The 17,475-nt window shown below is 44.9% G+C and overlaps 2 protein-coding genes across 2 annotated transcripts; one reads left to right on the plus strand and one right to left on the minus strand.

The window, feature by feature from the left end:
* Positions 1-7,030: 7,030 nt before the first annotated feature.
* Positions 7,031-8,082, plus strand: LOC101781688. Its single transcript, XM_004959835.1, has 2 exons — positions 7,031-7,387; positions 7,492-8,082. Exons 1-2 carry the CDS (start codon positions 7,031-7,033, stop codon positions 8,080-8,082), a joined length of 948 nt encoding a protein of 315 aa, XP_004959892.1.
* Positions 8,083-10,605: 2,523 nt separating this feature from the next.
* LOC101786003 (probable calcium-binding protein CML32) lies at positions 10,606-11,769 on the minus strand. The gene has a single exon (XM_004958648.2). The coding sequence runs from the start codon at positions 11,714-11,716 to the stop codon at positions 11,126-11,128; it is 591 nt and encodes a 196-aa protein (XP_004958705.1). The 5' UTR covers positions 11,717-11,769; the 3' UTR covers positions 10,606-11,125.
* Between the last annotated feature and the right edge of the window lie 5,706 nt (positions 11,770-17,475).

A 17,475-nucleotide genomic window follows, 5' to 3' on the forward strand; every position in this document is an offset into this window, starting at 1 on the left:
AGTTGGTCCTGTTTCCTATTCGTGTGCTAGTCAGTAACTCACGGCAGGCCCGGGGAGGTACCGGTGGGGATTAGCACTTAAGGATCGCAGAAGTTCGCAACTGCCAATCTAAGGGGACCGTTTGCCATATGTGGCTCGACAGGGCATGCATATGTCGTGTGTATAGGTCCACCTTGCAAGGTTATAAGTTGAATCAATTTGCCGCCGCTCTCGGTTAAGAGAACCTTGATCACTACGTCACATCGTAGTAATAAGTGGAATGAAAGGAAATGTGAAATGATATTGATATTGTTATCTAATCAATTGTTTTTCCACACTGAAAAGTTTGAAAATGTTGCTCACTTAGAATGGTTAGCTCAACCTTAAATTGAATGCTAAAATGCTAAAACTTGAAAGTAAAGATCCACTCTTAGCTGCTTTTTGGCAAAACAAACCCCTCAACCAAAAGCATGGAGTCGACTAAGTATATACCAATAGGAGTCGATTAAGTATATACCATAGTCGGGTAAGTCTTGCTGGGTATTAGTGTACTCAGCCTTGCTTTGTTGTTACTTTCAGGTACTAGTGATGAAATGATAGAGTCGGTTGCCGGTCAACCTTGGGATGGCCCTCCTTTACCTAAGGGTGGTCGGTTGAGTGGTCTCCGACCTCACCTTGAGGTGATCTCGTGTTGGATGACATGTGGCGGGCTACTCATATCGTCATGTATATTTATTCGCACCTTATCGTTGAGACTTCCGCTGTACTTTAAGAACTCTGGCGTGTAATCTTTTATGATTTCAAACTCGGTTTGTAAATTAATTAAGAACTCTATGTTTGTAACTAGAAATACCATGTTGTATCATCCGCGCTCACCTTCATGCGAGACTTGTTGCATGTTGTTTTGATTGAGATATTCAGTGGTTGAATCGAGCTTGACCCGATAAACTGTTGGATTACACTGGATTACACCGTTTTAAGTGTGTGACCGGATTAACCATTAAGATGATGGTTAGCACACTTAAAACTGGTTTAATTTGGACGGTTCCACCACACGCCCCCGCGTCGTCCTCCATTCGGCGGCCGCTCACCGGAGAGAGCCCACGCCCCACCCCCGCCCAATCCCTAGCCCACCGGCTGTCAAGCCACCACGTCGCGCCGCCCCGCAACCCACCTCTGCCGCCAAGCTTCCCTACGCCCCCCCCCCACCACCCCTTTTCCAAGGTCAAAAGCTATTGGAGCTCCCCGACAACCCTACATCTGAAGACCCTAAACTAGCCGCGCCAACAGTGAGCGAAGTAAAAAGGGATAGGAGAAAGAAGTGGAGGGAGAGGATGAAGGCGACACGCGGTTTTTTTGTCACGCATGTGACATATAGCCACGGCGGGTGGTCGGTGCCCATGCCCGGTGCCCACCCCCACCGTTCCTTGCACAGCAGATCAGGACTTGGTCGGGCAGACAGGGCTCAACAATTTTTTTTTTTGAATTACACAGTACAGACACAGACACTGACATACATACATGCACACTCGCTCCTACAAACACACGCACGCAATCCTACGCACGCACACTCGCTCCTACGAACACACATGCAATCCTACACCTACGAGAACCTCTGAAAGACTGATGTTTTTGATGGTCTCACATTTCACCATTGCAAATGGAGCGTTGCAACGATGGATTCCTAGCTTCTCTCGCTTGAACCTCCGCAGTAAAACGTTTCAGAAGCTGGGCCTCGCACCTAGCTGGTACAGGTCAGATGAAGCAAAGATCCAACTATCTAGGAGACACTAGGAAGGACAGCGCGCTTCGCCGCGCCCGTGTGAAGGTATAAAGCATGATTAGACTTGTGCTTGTCTGTTTACCATGAGCTGCCGTAGCACAAGCTAACACTATAAAATGTACACATCGATTCACCTATGGCTATAGAATATACGCATAAATTATTTCATGCAAAAATAATTTAAACTACTTTGCTGTGTCCCATGATCCCTTGATAAGGTGCTGCCTTGGATCTTGCTTCATATATAGTTTACATGCTTTAATTTTTAGCTAAACAAAAAATTAAATTTGTAGTTACATAACCGAAAGCTACTAATTGGAGTTGATGTTTTAGAGTCCATCTGTACGTTGTCGAACTCCATCCACCGTGCAAGCACCATGGTATGAATGATTATTATTCCCCCTACCTTATATGACTATTCGGTGTTTCGAAAAATTAGAATTAAGAAGAATATCAACGGAAAACAACACTACTGACAAATGCCTGCTTGCATTGCATGGTAATGACAACATTTTCCCCTAAAGCAAGCTACCACATCAAACTTTGCTAAATGAAATAAAATTAATTATTCAATATCAACAGAGGGAGAAGTTAAAATTCCTGCAAGTACTCAAATATAATAAGTATGCACAAAGCAAATGAGGGAGCACATACCTGGAAGGCAAGTTATTATGGTATACAATTGTTGGAGTATAAGTGAATTGCCTACCTCTTCCCATCCGCTTAAGCTTTTGGGTTGAACTCGTTGGTGCATGCAACTCAATATGGTATCAGGACCAGAGGTCTTGGGTTCGAATCCTAACGGGCGCAATTAAATAAAATAATTGCAGCTCACTCCAATCTCCACGTATGCGGAATAGCAAGGTAGCACGTACCCGCACGGCTGCAGTCTAGGTGTGAAAATTCAGTGGTCATCCCAGGTGAGAAATTGCGAGGCATCATAGGGGCAATAAACAAACTGATTAGCACATGATGTTTAGAGACAAATCGACACGATGCATGACCTTCCGTTGTAAATTTTTAAACAAAACAATCTGAAAAGAACAATAGTAGGTTTCGAGACTCAATAGCGCAATGCGCGTGTTTGAAGGCAGCAATTGTAACAAAACATGAGGCTAAAACATCATACTCGTTAAGAGTTGGACCTGACTGAGCATCTAAATGCATACCGCAGGTAAGATTTTTTTTGTTTGCTATTATGTTTGGAACTTATAAGTCCATGGAACTAGATCTTTTGGTTGAGGGACACAGGGCATAAACAACAGTAAGAACAAAAAGTGTCACCGGGTTTATTTAAGACCTGCAGTGTGAAATAAAAGAATGGTTTGATTCCTGGACCTCTTCATCAAAGAATTATGCGACCAAATAAGCATAACTGAACCTGTTTTAGTAACACACGTAACTTCTTTAACCAAATTTAACACGATGAACAGATTTGCAGAAACTATTGGAGCACTAATAATGTCACTTAAACACTCGTTTAAAAAATACACTAAAACAAACACTCAACACCAGGCTAACGCTTGGAACTTGGAACATACCGTTCTTGTAATAATACCAAGAGTTGTCTTGCACTAAATGCTTGGCATAAAGCTAGTTTCATGATTTTAAGAAAAAGAAGGTACGTACCATAAGAGCATGCATGTGAAAATACAATGGCTTGTCGAAAATAAGGCAGAAGAAACGCTCTCAATAGGCTTATAAGTATTAAAGCAAGCAAGCGTGCATAGTATATAGTCAATACAAAAGCAGAAACCTCAAGTTTGTCATAAGAAATAGCAGTAGCCTATTGTCATCTTTCCATGTTTTTTTCTTGTAGCATATTGTCATCTTTTCATGTTTTTTCTTGTGCAATCAGAGTTTACACGCTAACGACACATACCTTTACCGTACCCTGTTGCAGATAGAACCTGAACAAAGTTGGAATTATTTGTTTCAGGATGAGAAACTAAATATGATAGTTTTGGAATAATGGGATCTGTAACAATAATGTAATTCAAAATGCTATAGAGTAATTCCTGGAAGATTTGGCATAGAACAGATATGGGAACAATATAACCTGCAACACTGATGCTTCCACTGATTCCACTGTTCCCTTCGAAACAAAAGGAGGGGAAGTCAAATTACAGAAATGGATACATTATGCCCTCGCAAAATAAGTAGTAGTGTAGAAAGCACATAAAGGTAGTAGCAATGACATGGTGCATCTTGCCGATGCATAATTGATTTCACAAATTTTGCTCAAATTACAACTACAACACAATAGAATATTTATAACCGTACAGTCAAAAGCACTGATAGAAATTCCAATGTATCATATGAGACAACAAAAATGACCAAAAAAAAACCTGATAATAAGTTGACAGTCTGGAGAGGCACATAACTGAAAATAAGGCAGCTTCCGCTTCTCTGACCTGAAGTAGCAATGGCAAAATATCTATGTAGCATATTCGGACATATGGATGAAGCGGTTTGCACTCATTTTCCCTATGGTGCCCACAAGTAAAATTTAAAAAGAAAGGCATGAAGGAAAAGAAAATACAAAGAAATACGATCTTCCTGGTGCCAATTACAGGTGCTGGTATGTCCTCTTAGTACTTAGAAGGCGTTTGGTTCGCGTAAATGTAACGTAAATAGATTACAGGTGTTAAGCAATACCCACACACCCATTTGTTTCAACCTCCTCCGCAATCCGATTACCCGCAATCCGATTACCCGCAGTTTCCATCCGTTTACAGGGCTCCCTCCCCGGTATCCCGCGATACCGCTCCCCTCGTCTCCCCCGTCTGTCCCGGACACTCAATACCCCCGTCTGCCCCGGAAACTCCCCGCGTACTCGATACTCCCGTCGCCCCCATCTCGCACCGGGGAGCCGCCGGTGGCCTGTCCTCCGTCTCCCGAACATCGGCGGTGGCTGCTCCCCTCGTCGCCGGTACAAAGGTGTTGAGATCTTCCTCCCTTTCCCATCCTTCTCTCAAATCCTCTTCTCTTCTAACTCTAGATCTATTTCTTTGCAAGGCAGCGGAGGACGGGCCTGCGGCTCTTCTGCCCCCAGTCCCCCCCACCCTCCGGCCCTCCTAAAGCCACAAACTCTAGCACCAGATCGCACCACGGATTGTTCGGTCCCTGGAAGAAGATTGGGGGAAGCGGGAAGGGAGCGAGCTCAGCCAGGATAGTTGCAGGTATCCCTATTTTACATTTTCTCTCAGCTCATAGGGGAGATTATTACGCGCGATTATTTCTACTTGTCTTTGTTCCTAGTCTCTCGAAATTTCTGTGCGCTTCCCAATCCCTTGGGGATTTTGCGAATTCTTGTGCCGTTCTTCTTGCGATTTTTTTCTCAGACCTTTTCTTTTCCTGTTTCGCGAATTCTTGTGCGCGCGTCCATGCCGTCCTGTGTGCGTGCGCGCGTGTGTGTGTAGGGTACAATTTGTTAGTAGAATTGTTGATAGGAATATGATAAAATAGCCCTCGAATATGCATACGCTGATTACTCATTTCTTTTTTGCCTTTGATTCTTCAGTTTTACCAGAGGAGGGAGGACCATCGTGGGACGCAATTCCAGAGGACCAGCAGATACTACGAGGTACATATTTCTGGGCCATTCGTTTTGACTTGTGGGATGATCTCCTGCATGATTTCATACATGATTCCTATTGCTTAACCCGGATTTTGAATGTTACATTTGAAATTATGAAGTAGTTTGATAATAGGCAACCTGCGCGATAATTTGTGTGTGTGTGGCACTGCTTTTGAAAATCCGAGAACCGTTAACCTTAGTCTTGCCTCTTATGCAAAAGTTTAATAGAGATGACTTCATATGTGCCATTTCATAGTTAATCATTCAGACAGAGAACGGTTTACTTCAGAATAATAAGAAGCAGAGTGAAGGATGTAGTGATATACTGTTCTGTTTTCTAGAATAGTTGCTATGATCAATTCTAGTAGTTATCTTAGCAGACGAAAAATCCTAGCTTCTTCAGTTAATTTAAAGGTGCAATTTCCAAAATTCCATGCTTTTCACAAGATAAATTTTAGCCTCTGTTATCAATAATGCATTAAGTGCATCTATGGTTGCTCATTTGCTCTTTGCTAATGCTATAGTGTCGTACAGACAACTGACTGCATTTCTGGTTTGATGAGGTCATATTATCAGTTCTTTAAAATTTCTTTGTCTGCAGCTAGTAGTAGTAGGCCTTGTCACCAGTGCACTGAACTCTTCAAATCTATTTAGGGATTGACCTAGCTCTTATTGGTAAACTACTAGTATAAGTGCATGCATAGTAATCTGGTTTATGTTTTTCTTATTCGCTTATCATTTCTTTGATCCAGTATTTCATGATTTTAAATAATACAGTGTACTTACACCTATGGAATGAACCTTTCTGAAACATTCTTTCAACCCAGATTATTGTATTGTATATCGTTTGGACTTTGGAAAAAAAAGCATTAAGGACAACAGCTATTTGTATTCACTTATCTGGAGCCATTTATAGGTGTACATAGATGTGTTGCTTACTCTGGACTTGTTGTGTACAGCAATATGGCTCGCCTTCCTTTATCCACAAGAACCCGAAGAAGGAACATGGCCCTTAGAAATATGATGACTTCCATCATTGTTATTTACTACTATATGTGGTCACTCCTTGCAATGGCATATAAAAGGAGATGTTTAAAAATTGAACAAAGGATAAAAAACATAGAACAAAGGAATGTGCGGTTGAGCAACCTTATTCGCAATAGTGATGCTGCTTGTATCAGCCAGCTTCGGATGGACAAAATCCACCACACAGTGCGGAGGAATATTTTAATATGAGGCATGCTAGAGCAAGAAATATCATTGAGAGGTGTTTTGGAAGGCTTAAGGGTCGATGGGGAATTTTGAGATCACCATCGTATTTTCCTATAAAGACTCAATGCCGAATAATAATGGCTTGTGCCCTTTTGCACAATTTAATTTTGCAAAGAATGTCTGTTGATCCAATGGAAATGGAGGAGGATGACTCATCAGGGGAATCATCAGGGGAAATTACAGAGGGGGAAATGAGTGAACCAGAATTTATCACGTGTGTGTCGACATCTAATGAGTGGACTAATTATCGAGATGTTCTCGCTCAAGGGTTGTATAATAATTTTAGGGCTTCTGTTTCTCATTGAGGTTTGCTTTTTTGTTTCTGTTTACTAAGTTTAAAGCTTCTGTTTTTATTTTCAGTTTACTTGTAGATTTTTTTTACAATCCCTTCTAACGTGTTATCCTTTTGTGCAGCTATGGATTTATCTGAGAGCTCAACAACAATAATCCGTGGCAGGGGAAAGAATAAAAGGAAGTGGACTGTTGCCGAGGATGATGAATTGGTTAAAGCCTTGTATGAGATATCTTTGGACCCAAGGTGGAAGGGCGAGGGAGGCTTTAAGAATGGATATTGTTCAGTGCTTGAGACTCATCTGGCTGAAAAGTTACCTAACTGTGGAATATCTGCTGTTCCCCACATTGAGTCAAGAGTAAGGCACTTTAGAACAAAGTTCGGGGCACTGGAGGTAATGCTTAACAAAAGTGGCTTCAACTGGGATGAGAATAGAAAGATGCTTCAATGTGAAAAAACACAATATGAAGCACATTGTAAGGTATGTCTAAACTTTACTTCAATGTAGGTATTTCATTTCAACTTGCAATGCAACATTCTGTGTCGATTGCCAAGGTTGAGAAACACTAGTGCATTCCTTTGCAGTATCATCCTGAAGCGAAGGGCCTATATGGTGTTGCTTTCCCTTATTATGATTCATTGGCTGCCGTATATGGGAGTGACATAGCTACTGGTGAAGGTGCAGAAGGGCTTAGCGAAGCAGTTGAAAATATAGAGAAAGAACTTGCAGTTGAAGGTGGTAACCATCAAGAGGAGGAGGAGGATAGAATGTCTAGAGAAACCCCTAGACGCTCTACTGACTCAGCTTCATCAAGCTTGAAGAGGCGGAAGACAGATAGGAAGGGAAAGAATCATGTATCTGCAACATCAAGTGACCCTATTTTGGACATGTTACATGAAGTTCAAGGTGATCTAAAGGGTGTGTCTACAAATATTGGGAAAATGGCAGCAGTGATGGAACGTGAGGTCGCTGTTCAAGAGAAAAATTCTAAAGAGGATCATCAACAGAAGTTAAGAGAAAAGGCTACAGCAGAGCTGCGCAAGCTTGGGTTCACAGGGAGCGAACAAGTCAAAGCTGCTAGTGTGTTTGTGAGAATTCCAGATCAAATGAGCATGCTGTTAACGTTGGATGAGACACTGAGGAGAGAATTTATCCTAAACATGCTTGGTATGTGACACTATGCTATTTTATTTCAACTGTTTATTTACTTCCATACATCAGATGCTAATTTGTGTAGTATTCTGCTAGTGTTGGCTATTTTTAAACTCTCCTTTGCAGCTTCAATCTGCTTGAGTTTTTTGGTTTTGTAGAGCAGGAGGATGGCATTGGCAAGTTAAATTCGTTCATTGAACTTTTTAGTACCGCTAGATTGGTGTACTTAGAATTGTTAAATTACAGGTCAAAGGAATGATACATGCATGATAGAATCCATGCTGCTCAACACTTAATTTATCTAGGGGTTGCTTGTTTATATTGGATTTATTGACATACTTGTCATCGTTTCATTACTGCCTTAGAGATATAAGCGTTATTACGTCTCGAGAAGAATTAGTATAGAGCTTCAGTTTTTTATCATGGGATGCGGCTCAGCCTTTTTGTGCGTTTTTCTCTGGCATGTTAATAGGAAATGGCTCTGCCTCAGTTGGTGTACACTATTGTTATATAGTCCAACCTCATCAAAATAAGTGTCTTACGTGTGTCGTACATATTGTCACGTCTGGTACTACAATTATCTTTCTTTTATCTACCCATATCCCTGTGCACATAACATGCAGTCCTGATGTCTCTCAAACGTGGACTAACCTGTGGCATGACCTATGATTTCTTTCCATATGAGAAAGGGATGGCACTGCATAGAAAGTATATGGCTCGTGGAGGCATAATGACACACATATATATGCACAAGGAATTGACTGCCACATACTGATATATAAAGGATCTTAGAAAAACTGTGTAGGCGCTCATCCTGAACCAAGAAAGAATTTGTGTAACTAATTTTCAGAATTTGTGTTTATTTACTGCCATACCATACATCAGATGCTTGTTTTCCTAGAATTTGTGCAGCAAATCAATTATGTTCTTTAATTGGATACGTGGATTCCTTATCTATTGTGCAGCAAATCTTTGTCAAATCATTGTCTATTTTTCTTTCTATTCACTGATAGCTCATTACTTGTTCTGTTTTTTCTTTTGAAGAGGAAGAGAGAAGGAATAGGATAGAAGGTGGATCAAGATAGGGAGCTTGCATCTTTCCGAGTCTATATGATTAAACTATCCTGTGTGAGATGGAGGTGAACAACAAGTCCATAGGGAGTCATCTACTGCACAATGTGTGAGATGGAGGTGAACAACAAGTTCATAGGGAGTCAGTCAATTATTTAGCTTGGATGTTGAACTTCTATTTAGCCTGGATGTTGAACCTGTTATGTTGAACTTCTATTTAGCTTGGATGTTGAACTTCTATTTAGCCTGGATGTTGAACCTGGTTGTAGTTTCAATCTGTTCCATGTTGAGTTGCAGAAAATCGAATGAGCTTGCTCTCTGTGGGTTGAGCATTGAGTAAATTTGCAAACTACCTTGTGATACCTGAGTAGTGAACCAAATAGCTGTAACGTAATCCATTACCATTATCGCATCAAACCAAACAAAGGACGTAATCAGTGATTACACCACAAAACCAGCTGTAATCTGATTACGTTTCCCTTTGCGTTACCTGAGCCCCAACCAAACGCCTCCTTAATACTGGGCGGTTAAATAGGAACGCGAAAGGAGCCGCCAATCAGCTTTTGTTTTGACGGGGAACGAATCAAAACCAGGAAACATAAAAATGGAGAGGAAAGCTATCATGAAACCCCTATGGTTGACTGCTTGCGGATGCCGCTGCTTCATGGTCTTTACTTTACCATGGCCACCAGCGGCCTCGATCTCCATCAACCAGTGAGGTGCGGGGGGACGTCACGGTGTGGACGCGGCTTGATCCAGTGACGATGGGGCCGGGGACATGGCGGTGTGGCCGTGGAGGTGGAGGTGGGGAGAATCGGAGAGAGGCCACGAACGGGAGGTGGCGGTGCGAGGCCGGAGCGATGCGATGGCGGCCGTGCGAACTGGAAGGAGACGGAGAACGCGAGGGGGCGGCATGCGCTTTTTTTTTTTACACCTTTTTTATTTATCATCTGCGTGCCACGCGTGGGGGTTTGCTGTGTTCATGTGGGCTGCGGAAGCTTGGGCGGGTGGCACGCAGGGCGGCGGCCAAACTCTCAGCGGGGCACGGGCATGGGATCGTTGGTTAACACGTAGGGACGTCGGCAATGACGTAGGGCGTCCGGTTGACCACGTCATGAACTACGTCCGTACTTCATGTTCGCTTGAAGCACAAGATTGGCGGAGCGTTGACTTTAGTAGCGTAAAAAAGGTGTCAGATAAAAATACCACATTGGACCATGATAAAAATAGAAAAGCCCAAATATAAATTCGTCTCGATTAGCCACAGCAACAGAAAAGGCCTAACATAGTAGCCCAAATACTGGTTGGCCCGGCCCATGATTTCAGTTTGCCACTTTGCTGTCGCTACTACTCCCTGCGTGTTCTGTTGGAGTAGCTTCCGGTAGAACTCCATTTCTGCGATATTTTTGCTTTTGGTGTCAGATATGTGAAAGCTTTGATGAACCGAAAAGGCCTAAAAATCGGAAGCCATCAGATGAACCCCAAGAGACTAATTTGATACAGTTTTTATCACTGGCAGAGACCGAATGAATGTTCAGCACTGTCATGACATGGTTGTGGAACATCCAGAGTCCACTAGATCAGTAGAGAGGACATTCGCATCACCACTAGATCAGTGAGGGACCATCATATACAACTACTAGTCAATTAGGAACGCATCCATCAGGGCCACACGACAAAGATCAGGCGGCCCTGCATTCTGATAAGCCAACTACGTACTTCCTCCGTAAATTGTAGGTCGTTTTACTTTTTCTAGGTTCATAGAGATTATTATGCATCTATAGTGTATGTCTATATGCATAATAATCTCTATGAATATAAAAAAAGTCAACAACCTGCAATTTGGAACGGAGGGAGAAGTAACATACTGTCTCGGAGAAATAAGGACCCTGGAATAAGGTAATTAGGAACCCTACTACTGATCGATCTCTTCCCCATGCCGGTCCGAGTTCAGAGACCTGCCTTGCCTTGGGGTGAGTCGAGTTGAGTTGATGGTCAGGCGCCCCAGACGGTGATCCCCTGCATCATGCACTTGAACTCGCTGAAGTCGACGCGGTCGTCGCGGTCGCGGTCGACGTTGCAGATCATCTCCCGCACGTTGGCCATGCTGCTGGCCTCGGGGAGTCCCAGCTTCTTGAGCACCTCCTGCAGCTCGGCGGCGGAGATGAAGCTGTCGCCGTCGACGTCGAACACCTTGAAGGCCTCCCGCATCTCCTCCTCGTCCTCGCCCCCCTTGCCGCCCTCCGCGGCGTCGTCCTTGTCCGCCAGCGCGCCGAAGAAGGCGTCGCCGAGCGCGCGGTGGAACGTGTCAAAGTCCTCGAAGCGCAGTCCCGCGGCACCCTTGGGCACGTAGGCGCCCACGGTGGCGGCAAGGCTGGCGCGGTCGGCGTCCAGGCCCAGCGCGTCCAGCGCCTGCGCCAGCTCGTCCACCGTGATCTCGCCGTCGCCGTTGCGGTCGAAGAGGTCGAACACGCGGCGCAGGCGCACCGCGTTCAGGCTGCCGTTGCGGAGCCGGAACGAAGCCGACGGCGTCCCCTTGGCCAGCGCCGGCTTCACCACAACCACGCCCTGGTTCGTGCCCGCCATGGCGTACGCTTGCTGGTTCTCTCCTCTCCTCTGTTGGTGTCAGAATATATCACTTGTCTTGTTTCGGTAGGGAGGACAGCGCGGGGAGAGCTTTGGCTGTTTATAGCAGGGAGGGTGGAACGCGTTGCAGCCACCCTTCTCTTTGGTGACGGGACGAGCGCGTCCGGGGACGCGGAGCAAATCGGTGATTGCTTGCCCCTCATCTCGTCTCTGTTCCTGGCTCCCTGCCGGGAAATTGATTGCCTACCAAACCATTCCGTTCCCATGCACGGACATTGCAGACCATACGCGAATACAACCACAACCACTGCTCAATCTGTACTGTGTCATGTTTCATTGCAGGCGTCTGTCACTAGCTAGCGTTACGACGCGCGTTAGGTGAGGCGTCTTTCGTCGAGAGATCAAGACATCTTTCTATGATCGCACTGTCATCTTGTTTTGGAATGAGGCCGAAGAGAACGCGTACTACGCACCGATGGAGCAATGCAAAGCAATTTCATTCGGTGCTTGGGTCGGAGAGGAAACGAGTGAAGCTATAGCTAGCTGCTGCACATGCGACATGCCGAGGGTGCTCCGGAAAACGTGTGCCCATATCTCAATCGTAATCCAATCGAGTGAGACCGGCGATCACGACAACTACACGCTGAGTTGTCTCAATCGAGAGCAAAAGTGTCGTTTTCCTTAACGAATCTTTGCCAGACACCAGGCAACTCGATCGAGTTTATAGTTGTTGACTGCCTTTTCTAAAGGTCATCCGGTCACCCTTCTTTAATAAGCCCGGCCATTAACAGGGTGACCTTTGCGCACTAGAATGAAAATGCTTCGAAATGGGATGTGTGTATCGATCTTGGCCCGCTAAATTTGGCCCAAAGCTCTTTCGTTTAGTTAGTACTCCCTTTTGTCACCCAATACAAGACGCGCACGTATTTTAAAATTCAAAATTCATAGCTTTGACGAACGAACAAAAGGAAATACGTGTTGCAAAAGTGTTTACATCGGACTTGTATTTAGAATTACATTATAACGCCACGAATGATGTATTAGAAGAGGAATTAGTGATCAAAGTGTATGCTTTATTTTTGACAAAAGACGCCCTATGGCGTGGCGTCTTATACCTGATCTCAACTAAGTCAAAGTGTAGGCTTGAAGATCATACCAAGTCAAACCATGTTGATTCAAGATAATATGATACGGGGAAATCTAAAGAGTTATGGACAAAATTCTACAGTGCTTTATGATTCCACAACTAGAAACCTTCCGTTTAAGAGTTATATTTTTCACAGTCCTTTTGTCTCGTTTCTTCAATTACTGGTACTTTTTGGAGCATCGCCTCTAGAAAAAACATTGTAACAAGATTCTCCCAAGTCAAACTCAACTTGGTAGGGTTGACCACCATCTACTGTCAGCCTATAGGGTCAGATCATCATTATCCAGCCCTACTTGGATAGTTTCCTCAGAACAGATATAGCTAGAGTATCATCAGGGCTCTCGACACCGCCCAAGACAACTTGTCATCAGATCACGAGCCATGAGTGCTGATGATACTTATAGTATATGCGTATATCCATGTCACGAGCTATACGCTAATGCACCGGCGGAGCAATGCAAAGTAATTTCAATGCACTTGCTCCATTGTCTGAACCGGTGAGGAAAGAAGTGAAGGTGAAGCGATAGAGGCACTCCGGGAAACGTGTGCCCATATTTCAGTCCCCTACTCCCCTGTCCAATCGTGTCAAAAGTGTCGTTTGTTCTCGACGAATCTCTGCCGAACAGCAGGCAACAGGAACGAGTTTGTAATTGTTGATTCGCCTTTTCCTCAAGGTCGTCCGGTCTTTGTTAAGTTTGGCCTCCCTGGCTTACCTTTAAGCAAAACTGGCAAACCTTTTTTTCAGCTCTGAAAATGCTTTGAAATGGGGACCTCTATTCCTACCGTACCGAACATAGTTAGGCGACGTGACCATAACTAACAGCCTTCAGCGTGAAGCCTACCTATCTAAGATACTCCCTCCGTCCCATAATATAGCTACGTCTGTTTATCTTTTAAGACAGATCAACTATCTACCTAAGATACTCCCTTTGTTCCATAATATAGCTACGTCTGTCTATTTTTTAAGACAGATCAAGGGAGGGGATGAAAAGTTGAAATTGACCTTGATTAATTGTGTCGCATGCGGGTCCGCTGGCGTGCCCGCGTACTACGCGCTCGCTACTTATCGGCGCGGCATGCATGCGGTTGCCTTTTCTGTTCGTTCTGTGCATTGGTGCCAAATTTCACCGCTAAAAAAATAAGTACCACCCAAAACCAGTTCCGTCGTGATGCACAACACCTCAAAAACAGCTATCTTCACTGCAAAGATTAGTTTCAGTATCCATGCACAAATTGTTACCAGAGGCCATGCAAAGACAAATTTCTACCGACATGCGTGCACGACTCATCTCAAGACAGCAGCATATAAAATCAGTGTTACCGCCAAAAGCACAAATATTACACTGATCACGCACTATATTGACGACAATTAAGGAGCACATATTTTGCCACCATCCAATAATTTTACTGATCACGCGTTGACAAGGGAGATGCGGTATCAGGTAGAGGGGTATTTTGGACCATCTGTTGATTTTATCACCTGTTGGAACTCCAAAGCGTAGTTATATTTAGGACAAATTTTAAATGCTAAACGCAGCTATATTTTGGGACTGAGGGAGTATATACATGAGGTTACATTACGTTTCAGGTCTCAGGTCTCGGCGTTTTTGATCAAGAAGCATTTCTCTTCAGAGATTCAGGAGAGAATTGAATGCATACGTTGTCCTTGACGCTTGTCTAGATAAGCCAACTTTTTATGCCTTTGGATGGTTGACGACGAATATATTGATCCAGGGTCTTGATCTGGCAAAATTTGGCTGCAGAATCGCTTATTGGAAATGAATAGGAAAATCATGTGGCATCCTAGCATGAAGTCTGCATTTGCAACAATGTCTGCAGAACCCGTGATGGGCATTGGATCGGAGCAGCTGATCCACTACCGGAAACAGTAAATTCGCCGAGTGCAAAAAGTGTGCCGAGTGCATTTCTTCGGGCACTCGGCAAACACCGTCTTTGCCGAGTGTACACAATGAGACACTCGGCGAACATAAAACACTCGGCAAAAAGGAAGTTTGCCGAGTGCCAAAAATCAGGCACTCGGCAAACAACTCCTCGACACTCGGCAAAGAAGACACACTCGGCAAATCAGTATCGCGTGCGCCGCACGTGCGTCGTGCACTAACAGGGTGGGACGGCCGTTACACCTTTGCCGAGTGTTTGCCGTGTGACACTCGGCAAAGTCTGGTTCGCCGAGTGCCAGACGCATACACTCGGCACACTCAACAGTTCGCCGAGTGCCTCAGCCGGACACTCGGCAAACGCAACACTTTGCCGAGTGCCATCCTAGAGGCACTCGGCAAACAACTCCTAAAATTCCTTCCAACAGCTTTCACACTTTTTCTACTCCCCACGTAGGACATTTGGTTATACATATTAAAATTTGGTCTATTTTCGGGTCTGTTTGGGATTTTTAATGCTTTGTTTACATTAATAGGAATTTTTTGATTGAAGTCAAATTTTAACTACAAGTACTTGAAATAATGGATTGAAATCATTGAAAAAATCATATTCATATTATGGAGACCAAATTGAGGTCTCAACCAGAAAATGAAAAGAAATTTTGAACATTGTTTTTAAAAAACACGACCACGAACCTGTGGTTCAATGGTTGTTAAATTGTAAAAAAACCAAACGAAATCTGAAAATCACAAGATTTGTCAGGATGTCATTATATTATGTGTGTAGGCTGTGGTAAAAAATTGAGAACGTTTCGCCCAATTTCTGACCTATGATGCTTAGAAACCGACTAATCTCCTGGAAGGATTCATAGAAGTTAGAAAGGAGCCAATAAGATTTGGTGTTCAAGTGACACTTGAATTAAGGAGTGCCTTCAAATATTTTTGTACAGGCAACATACAACACATGTTGGTTCATGTCAAATTTTGGAAATTTTTCGGATGCATTTGATATTTTTTATTGATTAAATGCAATTATAGATTTTTATTAGATATAAATGGAATTTGAGCTATAACTGCATGAAATAATGGAATAATTTCGGTAGAAAACTAATTTAACAATTTTTTAGTGATTTTGACACGATTTTGAACAAGTATATTTGAAAAAGGCCACTAAAATACGTTATTTCATGTCACGTTTGCCGAGTGTACCCATAAAACACTCGGCAAAAATGGTATTTTGCCGAGTGTTTTCTATATGCACTCGGCAAACAAGTTGCACGGGCCCACTTTCTTCGGCCTCGCTTGCAAAAAAAAACCCGAATTAACTTTGCCGAGTGCCCTGGATCTGAGCACTCGGCAAACACTAGTGCTTTGCCGAGTGCTCAGATCAGGGCACTCGGCAAAGTTATCTCCGGACTTAGCGTCTCGTCGATTCATTTCCACGCCTCTGTTGCCCCGTCCGCCGGCCCCCGCGCCCGACGCGACTCCCGCCTCGCCGGCCGCCACCGCCTCGCCGGCGCCCACCGCCACCGCCCCGCCGGCCGCCACCGCCACCGTCCCGCCGGCGCCCACCGCCACCGCCCCGCCGGCGCCCCTACCCGGGGCGAACCCGACCGGCCGCCCCGGCCGCCCGTCTCCCCTGGCACCTGCGCTCCGTGCCGCCCGACCGCCGACGCCCCGGCCCCGCCTCCCCGCCACCGGCGCCGCCCGACGGTCCGCCGACGCCCCGGCCCCGGCTCCCCGCCACCGGCGCGCCCGGCGCCGGCTCCCCGCCATCTTGCCCCGCCGGCCGCCCACGCCGGGCCCCCAGCTCCCCGTGCCCGGCGGCCGCCCCCCGCGCCCCTTGCCCGGGCCCGGCGCCCCTTGGCCGGCGGCCCCGGCCCACCGGCCGCCCCAGCCGCCCCCTGCCCGCCGGCCCCGGCCCACCGGCCGCCCCCGTTCCGGCCCCGGCGCCCCCTGTCCCTGCGTCACGGCATCCTTCACCCGGTAGGTAATTTTTTTTTTGAATTTAGAAAATCTGACTTAGATAGTAGGTTAAAATTAGAAATAAGATATTAGAAATTAGAAATTTTAGGACTTTAGTTGTTGAAATTAGGAAATTGTAGAGAGCTTTAGTTGTTGAAATTAGGGAATTGTAGGGCTTTCGTTGTTGAAATTAGGAAATTGTGGGACTTTAGTTGTTGAAATTAGAAAATGATGGTTGGCTTTGGAATTTAAGCTATAAGAATGTTTGTGGAAGTGAGCCATCGTGCCATTCCTTGCTCCGTACATGTGGTTGTCGGCCATCGTGCCGTTTCATTTGATGCAGGTTATGGAAACCTCCACGTGTAGGGGAGGTGCTGCCGAAATTTTTAGTTGACAGTTGTATGTTTTTTTTGCAGGAGAGGCTATGTTACCGTCCTCGAGTCGTCACTTTGTACGATAGCAAGGTGAGTCATCCTAAACATCTATTTCCGTATGATGGTCGTATATCACGTAACCTAGTTAGGCGTCTCCCGTTCGAAAGAGATACGTTTGGAAATATGCAGATGTTTGCATATTTATAACCGTATCTGTTTCGAATTGTCCACGTTACTTTGGACAGCACGAGGATGTGTAGGTGGGTTTAGTTTCCATAGTCTACTCCGATCCGAGTTAGAGTTTCGGCAGCACCTCCCAATTGTTCTCCGGATACACAATCTCCATCACAGGACGTGTATTGGAGAACAGCGGGG

This window comes from Setaria italica, chromosome II (assembly GCF_000263155.2).
Source record: "Setaria italica strain Yugu1 chromosome II, Setaria_italica_v2.0, whole genome shotgun sequence".
NCBI classification, from domain to species: Eukaryota; Viridiplantae; Streptophyta; class Magnoliopsida; order Poales; family Poaceae; genus Setaria; species Setaria italica.